The sequence below is a fragment of the Ahaetulla prasina genome, chromosome 6 (genome assembly GCF_028640845.1).
Source record: "Ahaetulla prasina isolate Xishuangbanna chromosome 6, ASM2864084v1, whole genome shotgun sequence".
NCBI lineage: Eukaryota > Metazoa > Chordata > Lepidosauria > Squamata > Colubridae > Ahaetulla > Ahaetulla prasina.
The window spans coordinates 52238175-52252496 of NC_080544.1; the positions used below are offsets into that span (position 1 = coordinate 52238175).

At 40.2% G+C, this 14322-nt stretch overlaps 1 protein-coding gene across 1 annotated transcript in view; it reads right to left on the bottom strand.

Annotated features, from left to right (window-relative positions):
* Positions 1-14322, bottom strand: part of NHLRC2 (NHL repeat containing 2) — a 43841-nt gene that overhangs the window by 10047 nt on the left and 19472 nt on the right. Inside the window, exons 6-9 of the mRNA XM_058189286.1 lie at positions 12958-13051; positions 11971-12202; positions 9921-10043; positions 5953-6162 (exon numbers count right to left, since the gene is read on the bottom strand). Of these exons, the coding sequence (XP_058045269.1) occupies positions 5953-6162; positions 9921-10043; positions 11971-12202; positions 12958-13051 (659 nt within the window). The remainder of the gene's footprint in view (positions 1-5952; positions 6163-9920; positions 10044-11970; positions 12203-12957; positions 13052-14322) is intronic.

Here is a 14322-nt window from a genome sequence, read left to right on the forward strand (position 1 = left end):
GGCATAGCTTATACATAGCTTTTCAATGCATTTCTTTTTGTTTCAAGTCAAACAAAAGAGTTGATAAATGCTACATTTCTTGGCAGTTTTGACTTGTTTGGATGTATATAGATGCTCATGCCCAACAGTTATTAATAGTGCTTACAATAAGATGTTTATTATAGGAAAATTGTTATTAATGTTATAAGCTTATTAATTTTTTTACAATTGCTACTACTCCCAATATGGTATTTCACTAAAGTTGTGATAACTATAGATTTCCAATTTAAATAACCTAATGAATATATATTTGGCAATTAGTTTTTTATGATGAATTGTAAAAATATAAGATAAATGTTTGATTTAAAAAAATCATTTGAGTTTATTGAGGAAGCAATAGACATCCTTTTATTAATGCTGTGACAAATACATTCCTTTAAGTAATTTTGCAATACGTGTTAATAAGGCAAAACCAAGATCTGAAGACAAGTATAGGATTAATTGTACTTCTACTTTTGAAATAAAAGGAATAAAATTGTTCGCTCACACTATCTTAAATATCCTTTAAAATTATTTTTACATACATACATAACATACCGTATATACTCGAGTATAAGCCGACCCGAATATAAGCCGAGGTACCTAATTTTACCACAAAAACTGGGAAAAACTATTGACTCGAGTATAAGCCGAGGGTGGGAAATGAGGCAGCTACTGGTCAATGTAAAAAATAAAGATAGAGCCAAGTAAAATAACATGAATATTTATTTGAACGAAAAACAATAAAAGTGCAAAAGGGGGAAGGAGGATTCCCAGCTTTAGAAAATTTAGAACTACGCCGCCTTTGGTATGACCTGAGCATAGCTCATAAAATTATCTGCTACAATGTACTTCCTATCAATGACTACTTCAGCTTCAACCACAACAATACACGAGAACACAATAGATTCAAACTTAAAGTGAACCTCTCCAATCTAGATTGCAGAAAATGTGACTTCAGTAACAGAGTTGTTAATGCCTGAATGTGCTACCTGACTCTGTGGTCTCTTCCCAAAATCCCCAAAGCCTTAACCAAAGACTATCTAGTATTGACCTCACCCCATTCCTAAGAGGTCTGTAAGGGGCGTGCATAAGAGCACCAGCGTGCCTACCGTCCCTGTCCTAATGTTCCCTTTAGTTGTATTCCTTTTATGTATTCAATTCATGCTTATATTTATATAATTATTTAATATGTATTTGACAAAATAAAATGAATAGAATAGAATAGAATAGAATAGAATAGAATAGAATAGAATAGAATAGAATAGAATAGAATTTTTATTGGCCAAGTGTGATTGGACACACAAGGAATGAATGAATGAATGAATGAGTGAGTGAATAGAATAGAATAGAATAGAATAGAATAGAATAGAATAGAATTTTTATTGGCCAAGTGTGATTGGACACACAAGGAATGAATGAATGAATGAGTGAATAGAATAGAATAGAATAGAATAGAATAGAATAGAATAGAATAGAATAGAATAGAATTTTTATTGGCTAAGTGTGATTGGACACACAAGGATCTACCACTTCTTTGGATGCCCTTCCCAAATTGAACACTGCAAGCATGAAAATGAGTCCTCCTTTAGCTTCCAAGGGACCAGGGTGCCTCTGAAGGTCAGTGCTCTAAGTACTAAGAACCCAGCACAAATCTAAGCCTGTATGCACACCAACAGTGAAAATACCCTGCACAGTGTCTCTTGGAAGAAGGTTAATTTTCATAGGCGTTGGGGTGGCTCTTTTTTTTTTGGCAGGGCAATAAGGGTCTCTAATATCATTAAACCCACTTTAGAAGTCTCTCTGTGTGTGTGTGTGTGTGTGAGAGAGAGAGAGAGAGAGGAGGCTCCGGCTGAGCAAAGCGGCGGCGGGAGGCCGCTGGGGAAACGCGGAAGTAGTCGGAGATCTGCTTGATGGGGCGGATGGGACCTGGGCAGGCGTCGATGGCCATGTGCTCCTGGATGCTGATGGGCGGCTTGTCGCCTTTGCGGTGGCTCATGCAGGTGGCGCCCGGGAAGGAGGCGGCTGCGGGGCTGCTGCGGGAGCCGCTGGTGCTGCTGGTGCTGTTGATGCTGCTGCCGCCGTTGCTGCCGCCAGGAGGCCGTCGCCAGCCCGGCCCTGCCGCGCCCGGCGCCCGGCCACGCTGCTGGCTGCTGGAGGAGGGCGGAGGGAGGGACGGGAGGCGAGCAGCGGCGGGGGCGGCGGCGGCGGACGGCAACGGGTGGGCGGTGGAGGTGATGTCACCGGCTCTGCCCAGCCCTGCCCAGGCGAGGCCAGCAAAAGGGCCGGGGCGAAGGGGCGACCGAGGACGGGGCTCGCAGCCCAGCTGAGCCGCTACGGAGGGGGAGGGAGAGCGGGGCCGGGTAGGCTCCGGGAAGGCAAAGCAGGAGGCGTTCGTCCACCGGGATAGACTGCTGGGATCCACGGGATAGACTGCTGCTGGAGCTGGAGGCTCGAAGGAAAGGGAAGGGAGAGGGGGGTGGTGGAGCTCAAGGTTCTTTAGCCCTAGACACCTGCCCCGCTAGAGAAGGGAGGGAGATCGGGCCGGCCAGTCTCCGGGAAGGTAGACGGGCCGGATTCTTACTTCGGGATAGACTGCTGCTGGAGCTGGAGGCTCGAAGGAAGGGGAAGGGGAGGGGTGGCTGAGGACGGGCTCGTTTAAGGCTCTTCCAAAGCAGCCCTGCTGAACCGCTACGGAGGGAGGGAGGCGGGGCCGGCTAGGCTCAGGAAGGCAAAAGGGGAGGCGTCCGCCCACCGGGATAGACTGCTGCTGGAGCTGGAGGCTCGAAGGAAGGGGAAGGGGAGGGGTGGCTGAGGACGGGCTCGTTTAAGGCTCTTCCAAAGCAGCCCTGCTAAACCGCTACGGAAGGGAGGGAGAGCGGGGCCGCAGTAACTGAGAAAAGCCTGACGAGGGGCGGCTGGGCTACCTTCTGGCCTCGCGAGTCGGCCGTCCGTCCGTCCGTCACTTCTCGGCTCGGCAGCGGTTTTGAAAAAGGTTCCGTCGCTGGGTTTGGGACTTTTGTTTTTAAAAACACCACCTTCCTTTTCTCCCTAGTTGGGGCGTTTTCCCAGTTCCCTGTTTTTTCCGCCTTGCCTGTTGAGTTTTACCTGACAAGTTTCTTGCGCTTCCTCGACCTCCCTCCCTCCCTCCGTCCTTTCCTTCCCCTCCCTCCCTCCCTGTCTTGTTTGTAGCCCCAGCGTCCCCTTTCGGTTGTATTTAAATCCAGAGCTTGAAACCTCCTCAGTGGGAGGAGAGGAAGCGTCGATTTGGCAGCTGACCGCACTTGCACGGGCTGGGTAAGGAGAGCCCTAGGCGGCCTGCGGCGCCGGGGAGGAGAAAAGAAGCAGCCAAGAAAAAGGGGTGGGGTGGGGAAATGAATTTAGGAGGCGGCGTGTGTGTGTGTGTGTGTGTGTGTGTGTGTGTGTCTGCGCCCGTCCGCCCATGAGGAATGCCAGCTATTTCTTTGAAGGCGGGTGTGTAGCCAGGCGCCTCCTTCCTTCGCTTGAAACCGGGAGGTTTCACTCTTCGCTCCCTCGTGTGTGTTGTCAACAATTATAACTCTTGATTGGGGTCCCTTGCCTTGCCTCGCCTCTCCCTCGTGCCCTCTCTGTCAACGCTGTCAACAATTATAACTAACGCGGGTAATTGTGCGTGAGGGGTGTCTTGGCGTGTGTCCACATAGGAATAAGACGCATGCGCGCACTAACGAGAGCTAGCTGCCTGCGGTAGAAAGGACTCGCTGCAAGAGGAAGGGCTGAACGGCTTGGCTCGAGTATAAGCCGAGGGGGCGCTTTTCAGCACAAAAAACGTGCTGAAAAACTCGGCTTATACTCGAGTATATACGGTATACTTTCTTCACAGCCAAAAGAAGATGATAGAATTAGAGCCTAAATATTATGAACAACTATTCCAGAATGCAGAGGAATAAGCCCACATATTATTTGTGCTTCACAAACACTTGCTGGAATCAGGCACTGCCTAAACTGAAATTATTAAATTATTTTAAAAACTGGGAATGTTTGATCTGAAAAAAACTAAGGGGAGACATGATACCTGTCTTCCTAATTCTTGAAGGTGTGTCATAGAAGACAATATGGATTTAATATTCAAAATCTTCTCATCGTTCCTATCACCCATCTCCTCCCACTTATGACTATATGACTGTAACCTTGTTGCTGGTATTTATATTTAAGATTTATATTAGCTGTTTCCTAATATGATTTGAGGGACACGGTGGCTCAGGGGCTAGGACGTTGAGCTTGTCGATCGAAAGGTTGGCAGCTCAGTGGTTCGAATCCCTAGTGCTGCTGTGTAACGGGGTGAGCTCCCCTTACTTGTCCCAGCTTCTGCCAACCTAGCAGTTTTGAAAGCATGTAAAAATGCAAGTAGAAAAAATAGGGACCACCTTTGGTGGGAAGGTAACAGTGTTCTGTGCGCCTTTGGTGTTGAGTCATGCCGGCCACATGACCACGGAGACGTCTTCGGACAGCACTGGCTCTTCGGCTTTGAAACGGAGATGAGCACCGCCCCCTAGAGTCGGGAATGACTAGCACATATGTGCGAGGGGAAACTTTACCTTTAATATGATTTGATTGCTTATTTGTCCCCTATGACTATGACTAAGTGTTGTACCTTATGATTCTTGATGAATGTATCTTTTTTTTTATGTACACCGAGAGCGTATGCACCAAGACAAATTCCTTGTGTGTCCAATCACACTTGGCCAACTGTGTCCAATTAAGAATTCTATTCTATTCTATTCTATTCTATTCTATTCTATTCTATTCTATTCTATTCTATAACAATGAATAGTACAATAAGAATGAGAGAGAGATCCAAACACAATTAAGAAGGAATGTCTTTGCTGTGAGAATTCTTAAACCATGGATAGCTTGGCTGTTCCATCATTGGATGTTTTCAGATAAAGATTGGATAGCCATTTGTTTCAGGTGGTATTAGAATTCCTGCCTGGCTAAATAGTAGGACTAGAAGATATCCAGGAGTCTTTCCAACACTATGAGTCTATGATAAAACAGACTCTGAATATGATATTGAAGCTTCTAATTTCAGATGATATGTAAAAGAATATTTTGTATGATTTTTTTAGTATTTTATAAATCATATGTGTGATTTTATAACATTTAATGCATAACTATTTGTTAATAAATTTATTATATTGATAGTTTTATTGTCTGGCTTGAGTACAGCAAAGGGAAATAATGTTGTTCATGATGATAAAGTACTTCATTTCTAAATGGCAAGAAAAGTGGCTTCCATGACATGGCCAAAGCTACAGAAGCAGCACTGTAGAACATTCTTTGAGATACATTGGGATTATGCAGGGCTGTAATCCTTTCTGAACATCATACAAGCAAGTCTTAGAGGTGGTATTGATAATATGACCTGAAAGAGTATCTGCCGGATAACATCATTTGCCCTATCCCTTCTCACCCTTTTCCTAATGGTCTGTTTCAGCTGCAGAGGTTCTTAATTTATTAGAGCCCAGACTGATATTAATAAATCCAAATATTTACTTCATTTGTATTCAAATGATCCAATAATATGGCCTTATTTCCAATTCATGGGAAAATGCACTGAAGGAACACATGGTTCTTAAAGCACCTTAAAAGAGCAAGATAAGATTAAACCATATCCCCAATATCCAAGTCAAAATAAGTTCTAAAAGCTGAGGTTCTTCTATGTCAGCTTATTCTAATGGCACTAGTGTCCTTTCTAACCTCTTAAAACAGATGGAACATTTATTTTAAGCTTAACAGGATATCCTTAACACAAAAGCAATTCTGTTTGCCAGGCCATTATAAAACACTGCAATAATGCATGTATAATGCAATTCAGGTAGTAGAATTAAATTTAGTTCTAATAATTTATTTCAAATAGAAAATTCTGTCCATATTTTTTATATAGTAACTTACCAGTGAAACAGTACGAGTTTCTAAATCTATCACTTTAATTTGATGATTGTTGGTATCTGCAATATAAAGGAACTGTCCTCCATCTTCAACACATAGGCCTCCTGGTTCATTAAAAGTTGATGTGGTAACGCTGGAACCAATTATGTTACTTGCTTCTCCTGTACCTGCTAAAGTGGCACAATTCTTCATTTTGGGATCTACAAATTTAATCTAGAACAAAACAAACAAGATACCTTGTAGAGCACAAAGTAATGTTATGCTATTTCTTTAATTTTATGAAGAATGTCCTAATAAATCATATTCATATCCTTATTTAAAATGATTATAAAGGGATTATATTGATAGGTTGATCTAGAAATTTACAAAATACTTTTAAAAACATATAGGAACAAAGATTGACTAATATCAAAATAATTATAAATGGCAACCCACTGATATTAGACTTAGTACTGCTTCATGACTCACATTAATAATAGTTCCCTCTTTTTTGTACATACATAACCACCACACTATTCTCTTTTCAGGTAAATAACTATAGTCTACATAAAAATAGTAAAAAGTAGTGAATAAAACAAATTAAAAGCACAGAACAACAGTATTTTCTATTGTTATGTGCCTTTAATTTGTTTTATTATAGAAAAGAGAAATCTAAATTCAGTTTTCACCAAAAATATTCATTATAATATTCATTAAATATTCATGGATACCTAACATCAAAAATGTCATCAAAAAAGTACAAAAAAGAATGTTCTTTCTGCGCCAACTCAGTAAGCTCAAACTGCCCAAAGAGCTGCTGATTCAGTTCTACAGAGAAATTATTAAGTCTATCATCTGCACCTCTATAACTGTCTGGTTTGGCTCTGCAACCAAATAAGACAGACACACATTTCAAAGGATAATTAGAACTGCAGAAAAAACAATTGCTACCAACCGTGCATTCCTTCTGTATACTGCAAGAGTCAAAAACAGGGCTGTGAAAATATCTACAGACCCCTCGCATCCTGGACATCAATTGTTTCAATTTCTACCCTCAAAATGACGCTATAGGGCACTGCAGAACAACTAGACACAAGGACAGTTTTTCCCTGAATATTGCCATTCTGCTAAACAACTAATTCCCACAACACTATCAAATTATTTACTAAGACTGTATTACTATTCTTCTTCTCATCCTTCCTTGTATCTATCTCTTCTCACTTATGAACTATAACCATGTTACTTGTATCTTTACAATTTATATTGTTTTATTTGTTTCCTAGTATGATTTGATTGCTTATTAGTAACCTATGCAGGGATGAAATGCTACCGGTTTGCACAGGTTCAGGCAAACTAGTAACAGCAGTGGCGGATAATTCAGAGAACCAGTAGCGATGGCAGCGTGAGACTCCACCCACCCACCTGGATGCCATTACTTCCTGGTTTTAACCAGGAAGTAACCTGTTTGTTACCCTCTGCACATGCGTAGAAGGGTTTGCACATGTGCAGAGGGTCCAAGCGCACATGTGAAGCGTGCACTTCCAAACTGGTAGGGAAGATAAGTAGATTTTACCCCTGAACCTATGACTATCACTAAGTGTTGTATCTTATGATTCTTGATGAATGTATTTTATTTTTCTTTATGTGCACTGAGAGCATATGTACCAAAGACAAATTCCTTGTGTGTCCAATCACACTTGGCCAATAAAGAATTCAATTCAATTCAATTCAATATTCTCCTCTTTAGCATATTTCTGTTCTTGAAAACCATGTTAGTTTCCACATCCATGCTGATTCATACATTGCTTCAGTATTTTACTTTTAAAATATTATTTATTTATTATTTAGATTCTACTTTAAACATCCTGCTATATGAACTTACTATACTATAGTAAATGTCATATACACTCTTATTGATATCTTAGATATTGTTTAGAGCTCACAGTGTATTATTGTCCTTTCGAGATAATATCTTTCCTTTCCTTCCTATCTCATGGCCTTCTATGCTTTGTCCTTTTATTCTTTTTTGTGAAGCTGATTGTTTCATTCTAGGTCAGTAATCGCAGTAAAGATTATCAATCAACCAATCAATCATATATTCTTTTGTTTTTTAAACTTCTTAACTGATATGTTGAGAAGGTATTCTATAATGGTATGTAGGATCGACCATGGGAGATGGGGACAAAGAGATGCTATCTAGGAAACCATCAGATAAGTGAGTGCACAGCCCACAGTTGGACAATGGAGGGCAAGAAGCTCAGTTTCTTGTGCTGTAAATGAAGATCTGTACTTTCAGGCTTATAAGATTCTGTTAATGCGGCCTTACAAGAAAATAGAATTAGCTCATCAAGAAGAGTTTATCTACCTGGTAAGGCTGATACAATCTTCTCTTTTTAAGGATTCTATCAATTCTGTTGAATATTAGCTTTCTCAGTCTTACCTTTCCTCTTGACTATCATTTTTCTGTCATATATATTAGGTTTTGAGCTTCCAATAAATAAGAATATCTGTACTCAGGATAAAAGGTCCAGGAGCTCTCTGAGTTTGGATTTTTTCTTGCAGGCATTTCAGTAACCAAATTAAATAACATTATTAGTCCTAGAGCTAATGATTTTCCCTACTTTGGGTAATGAAATGTCTGCAAGAAAAGAACTAAGGTCAGAGAACCCTAAAGATCCCTCAGTTTTGAGATTGCATCATATCAGTTTAACATGTTCCTTTGGTGGTAGTCTCATTTCTATGGTCAAACCACATTAATTCAGCACCTATACATTAATGATCTTATCTCTTCTTGTTTTATCACACACACTTCTTAAGTAACCAATTCCCATTGCATTTAGAATTTATTTATTCTCATACCAGTCTCACTTCTGTATAATAAAGTAGGCAGAAGAACATTCTTATGTACAATCTTTCTGCTTATTTTGATCAGCATTAATTTCCTTTGACAGATCACGTATTATCCTCTTCTTTTCTAACATTATTTTGACATCTTAAAGTATCTCCATCCATTTCTATATATTTAATATACATTTTACCAAGGAACATAAATTCATCAACTCGCTGTAATGTTTATGAATTAGATTCATAAACGTGACTAGTATAAAATTTACAAAGAGCGGATTAAATCATAACGTAATGGAGACTTGAATCTCTAAGGGTAGGAGCTAGGTTTAGGAGGCTAGATTTTTGCAAGTCAGAAATGTTGGCTATTTCAACAATCAACAGCTACCAAGAACCAAGGCTGCAGGAAAGGTACGGAAAAGAAACATAGACATTAACCATGGGGCTATAACTGTGATGGCAAACCTATGGCACACGTGCCAGAGGTGACACACAATGCCATCTGTGGGCACGCAAGCCATCAACCCAGCTGAGCTCCACTGCACTTGCGCGCACGCCTCCAGCCAGCCAGCTGGTCTTCAGGTATCTGCCGCGCATGCGCAGGGTGGACGCGCATTGCATTGGGGGGGGGGTTCTCTCTCTCGCGCTTTGGGCAGTCAGTCTGGAAAAAGTTAGCCATCACTGGGTTATAAGAACAGCCTTAATCTGAAGCTGGCAGACGGTAATAAACTGTTTATAATCATTTCATCCTAGTACGCAATAAAGACTCTTGTCTAGCTCTGATGTGCTGTGTGTCTGGCTATGTAAGTTGAATCATGGGAGCCTGACACTAACTTTTCTTCAGTTTGTTGGGTAAGAAAATGAAAGAAATATCTTTATCACTTTGACTCCAGCTTTAGTAGTTTTACCTGTTATTCGTCAATTATTAGAATTCATTTGTTTGATTTTCATCTAAGAAACTTTCCTGAGGTACTTTATACAAATTCAAAACTTGCCTGAAATATCATTTGAAATATGAAATATAAAAACAACTACAATAATACATGCAAATATACAAAGAGATGTACCTTCGTATTCTGCAATACAAAGTTTTGTATTTCTGAATAATAAATTATATTTTCTAATGAAAATGAAGTATGCAACCTCACCTTATGATTATAGGAATCTGCAACATAAAGGAGGCTTCTTTTCTTGTCCCAAGCTACTCCTAATGGGTGCTGTAGCTTTGCATTCGTCCCAGGTCCATCAACATCACCAAAGGCAAATAAATTCTTAAAAAATTATTTGGGAGGCATTTAGAGATGATTAAATTACAATTTTTAATTATTTATTTATTTATTCGAATTTTTATACCGCCCTATCTCCCGAAGGACTCAGGGCGGTTCACAGCCAGATAAAAACATGCAAATAATACAAGTAAAAACAATTAAAAAACTTATTAATTAGGCCGAATTAAAAATATCACTAGAATAAAATAATATAAAACCCCATTAAAAACTAAATTTAAAAACTAAAACCCTAGGCTAGCCCTGCGCAAATAAATAGATGTGTCTTAAGCTCGCGGCGGAAGGTTCGGAGGTCAGGAAGTTGACGAAGCCCTGGGGGAAGCTCATTCCAGAGGGTGGGAGCCCCCACAGAGAAAGCCCTTCCTCTGGGTGTCGCCAGTCGCACTGCCTGGCGGACGGCACCCTAAGGAGTCCCACTCTGTGAGAGCGTACGGGTCGGTGGGAGGCGATCGGTGGCAGTAGGCGGTCCCATAAATAACCCGGCCCTATGCCATGGAGCGCTTTAAAGATGGTAACCAAGACCTTGAAGTGCACCCGAAAAGCCACAGGTAGCCAGTGCAGTCTGCGCAGGAGTGGTGTAACATGGGAGCCACGAGGGGCTCCCTCTATCACCCGCGCAACTGCATTCTGAACCAACTGAAGCCTCCGGATGCCCTTCAAGGGGAGCCCCATGTAGAGAGCGTTGCAGTAATCCAAACGAGATGTCACGAGCGCATGAGTGACCGTGCATAAGGCATCCCGGTCTAGGAAAGGGCGCAACTGGCGGACCAGGCAAACCTGGTAAAAAGCTCTCCTGGAGACGGCCGTCAAATGATCTTCAAAAGGCAGCCGTCCATCCAGGAGAACGCCCAAGTTGCGCACCCTTTCCATTGGGGCCAATAACTCACCCCCAACAGTCAGCCGCGGATGCGACTGACTGTACTGGGGTGCCGGCATCCACAGCCACTCCATCTTGGAGGGATTGAGCTTGAGCCTGTTTCTCCCCATCCAGACCCGTACGGCTTCCAGACACCGGGACAGCACTTAAAGTTAGTAATCAGTGTGACTTGCTAAAACATTAACTTGAATTCAAGGTAGATTCATAAAAAACAATTTTTCTTGACAATAAGTGATAATTTGGCATTAATCTCAGAACTAACCTACAGATATCTATTGCAGGGTTGTCAAACTCAAGGCCCGAGGGGCAGATCCGGCCCATGGGGTGCTTAGATCTGCTCGCAGGTCTGCCCTGGAAACAGCGAAGGACTAGCCCGCAGTGCCTCTGCTAGCAAAAATGGAGCTCAGAAACCTGTTTTATCTGGCAGAGCGCTCAGGCCATCACAGGCTTCTCCAACACGAGTGATGTTGAGCTGGCTCACCCTGATGAAATCAAGTTTGACACCCCTGATCTATTGGGTTATCACTCTAACCATGAAAAGTGTTACTGTTTCAGTAACTGCATACCAGTTACTGCATACCAGAAGGCTAAGCGGAGAATGGTGAGGACAGCAGAAAAGTTTATTGGAAGTTCACGTCCTTCTATCCAGGACGTGGCATATAAGCGATGCTTGACCAGAGTCTGAGGTATTGTCAGGGATTCTACATATCCTCTCCATGACTGGTTTTCGTTGTTATCTTCTGGGAGGAGGCTTTGCAGTTTCCGAAGCAGAACAACCAATCTTCATTGTACCTTCTGGTTTCACAGCTGATATATGTGCTTGCTGGCATGAATCTGGTGATTATTAGCAGACTAATTCAATTGTACTGAAAGTTAATCTTTTTTTAATGATCTCAATTAACTATTGTAATAAGTAACAACTAAAATGTGATGAATTGGCATTTAAATCCCTATTTAAACCATAGGGTCAGACATTTTCTGATCTGGCTGTGTAGGCTCAATGGAAAACACAAGAGAAATATAGATTTAGATTACCATTGGATCTCTCTCGCCTCCTACAAGGTGTTTCACAGTGCCATCTTTTAGAGAAATTGTTCGCACAGTACTACTCTCGCTGTCTGCAACAAAAAGGCAATTCCATGGATCTTCAGCAGCAATAGAGACACCAGAAGGTTGAGCAAAGCCTGCTTTGTGGGGATATGCATTGTTTCGGTTCTCTTCGTTTCCACTTCCAGCAAATCGAAGACAAGTTCCTTTCTTCAAATCACTTTAAAAAAAGTATGGGGGTGAGATTTACATAGGCTCTGCATGCACTTGAATTTACAATTTTTAAATTTACATTCAATGTGTTTGAAGTTATGAACAAAAATAAGCTTTCTTTTCCATATTTTTTAAATTATGAAATAATTTGAAATGTATTTTATGCAATGTCAATTGAAAATAATAGAGAGAGAGGGGGGAAGGGAGGGGGAGGCATTTATATAATGTATGTTACACTTGTTAATATTTCTAAGTTATTTCTTTTATAACTTAATTTTTTCCAAGAAGTCAATTAGCTTACAAGATAGATTTAGTTCATTTTACCTCCATAATAGCAACCCTTTCCTAGAAACCCTAATCAAGAAGACAACTTGATTACAGCAATGATAAATGTACTGATCTGAAGGGGCAGATCAGGGTAGATCATACAGGATAAGGTCCATCTATGTGGTCATTAAGAGTTGACATCAAGTTGTTGGTCCATCATCACCAATGAATCAATCAACCACTGCATTAATGAAAACAGAACATGCCCATTCAAATCTTCATTATTCCAAATAGTTTGCATTTCTTTCTGAATAGTGGATAAAATAAAACTAGGCTGAGGAGGTATGTATAACAATATTTAGTAGTGCTGCACAATCAGATTATTATCACTTATTCCTAGGCAAGATGGTCAGCAAAGCAGTCTAATAAATAATTACTATAAACAAATAATATGATCAAAGGATGATGGTAAGATAGTCTAGTATTTTAACTTACCTTCCTTTAGGTAGTTTTCCATTTTCTAACATGAGTGCCCAGATTTGATGTATGCCTGCCATGGCAATCCAAAGAACACCATCTTCATGAGTTGCTGAAACAATAAGAACACATGAGTAAAAGTGACAATAAATGACCTTTTGGTAGCAAATTTCCTATATAAAAATAACTTGCTCTGTAGAAATGTTTTCATTCTCAATTTGGATAATTAAAATACTCAATATATAATTGAGTATATATATATATATATATATATATAAAATTCTATTTTTATAATACTGTACAAAATTTATCCCCACCAGCAATTGTGCCTCTACTTTGCAATCTAAATTAATATATGTTTTAAATACTTGCCAGGTGCTTATGAAATTAGTCAATTCTAAGTATATTCAAAAAATAAAATCCAGAGCAAGAAATGCCATAAAACATTTACCATTTCCTAAAATGGGAAATGTTTGTAATCATTGTGCAACTAATGATATATCAATGGTGAGTAGAGTGGGACTGAAACTCGTTAACAATCTCAACTGATATGAAAGCTAGCAAAGGACTAATATTAATTCTAACTTTGATTTAATATTTTGTGGCATTGGACTGCTTAACACTGTAGCAGTTGTTGTTCTAAGGGTCTAATTTAGCAAAAGCTTCTATACTACAAGAATATTTTTGGTAATTTCTACCTCTGATTCAGAATTTTGTGTAATCTCAGAAAAAAATAAGTCACTTTGAACCCCGAGCTGAATGGCAAATAAATTTGCTACAAATCATCTTTATTAAACATCAACACTTGCCTATCCCAGGTCCTTGAGAATTACTAACTAGATAGATAAAAATGCCAAATCCAGTCTAAACATCTGGCTGAAGGTGCAACAAACAACAGTATCATAAACCTGGCAGTTCCTGTAATAAGATACTCAGCTGGACTCAGCTAGACCTTGATAACTTGGATTGAAAGACAAGAAAACTAATGACAATGCACCAAAAAGTGATTTTCATCAATTGTACTTGCCAAGATCTCAGGGTGGCAGAAGTCCCTTATAGGTGAAATAAACTGTGGAAGAGGAAAGAACACAGCTTAAATGACTACATTAAAAAAAAGCAAAAGAACCTCTGCTGAAGGAGATGAACAAGGGAAACTTCTTAAAAACAAGATTGAAAGCAGAATATCAAAAAGAAACAATTGAACATTGGGTTTTTAATTGGAAAAAGAAGCCTATGCACAGTTAATACCTGAATTACATTGAAGGAAAGGTAGACACAAAGCTAAGATGGAGCTGGTTGAGAATAGGAGTGCTGAAGAAAGAAACTGAAGGCTTCATTTTGGTTGTCCAAGAATACGCCTTGCAGACCAATTCCATGAAAGCA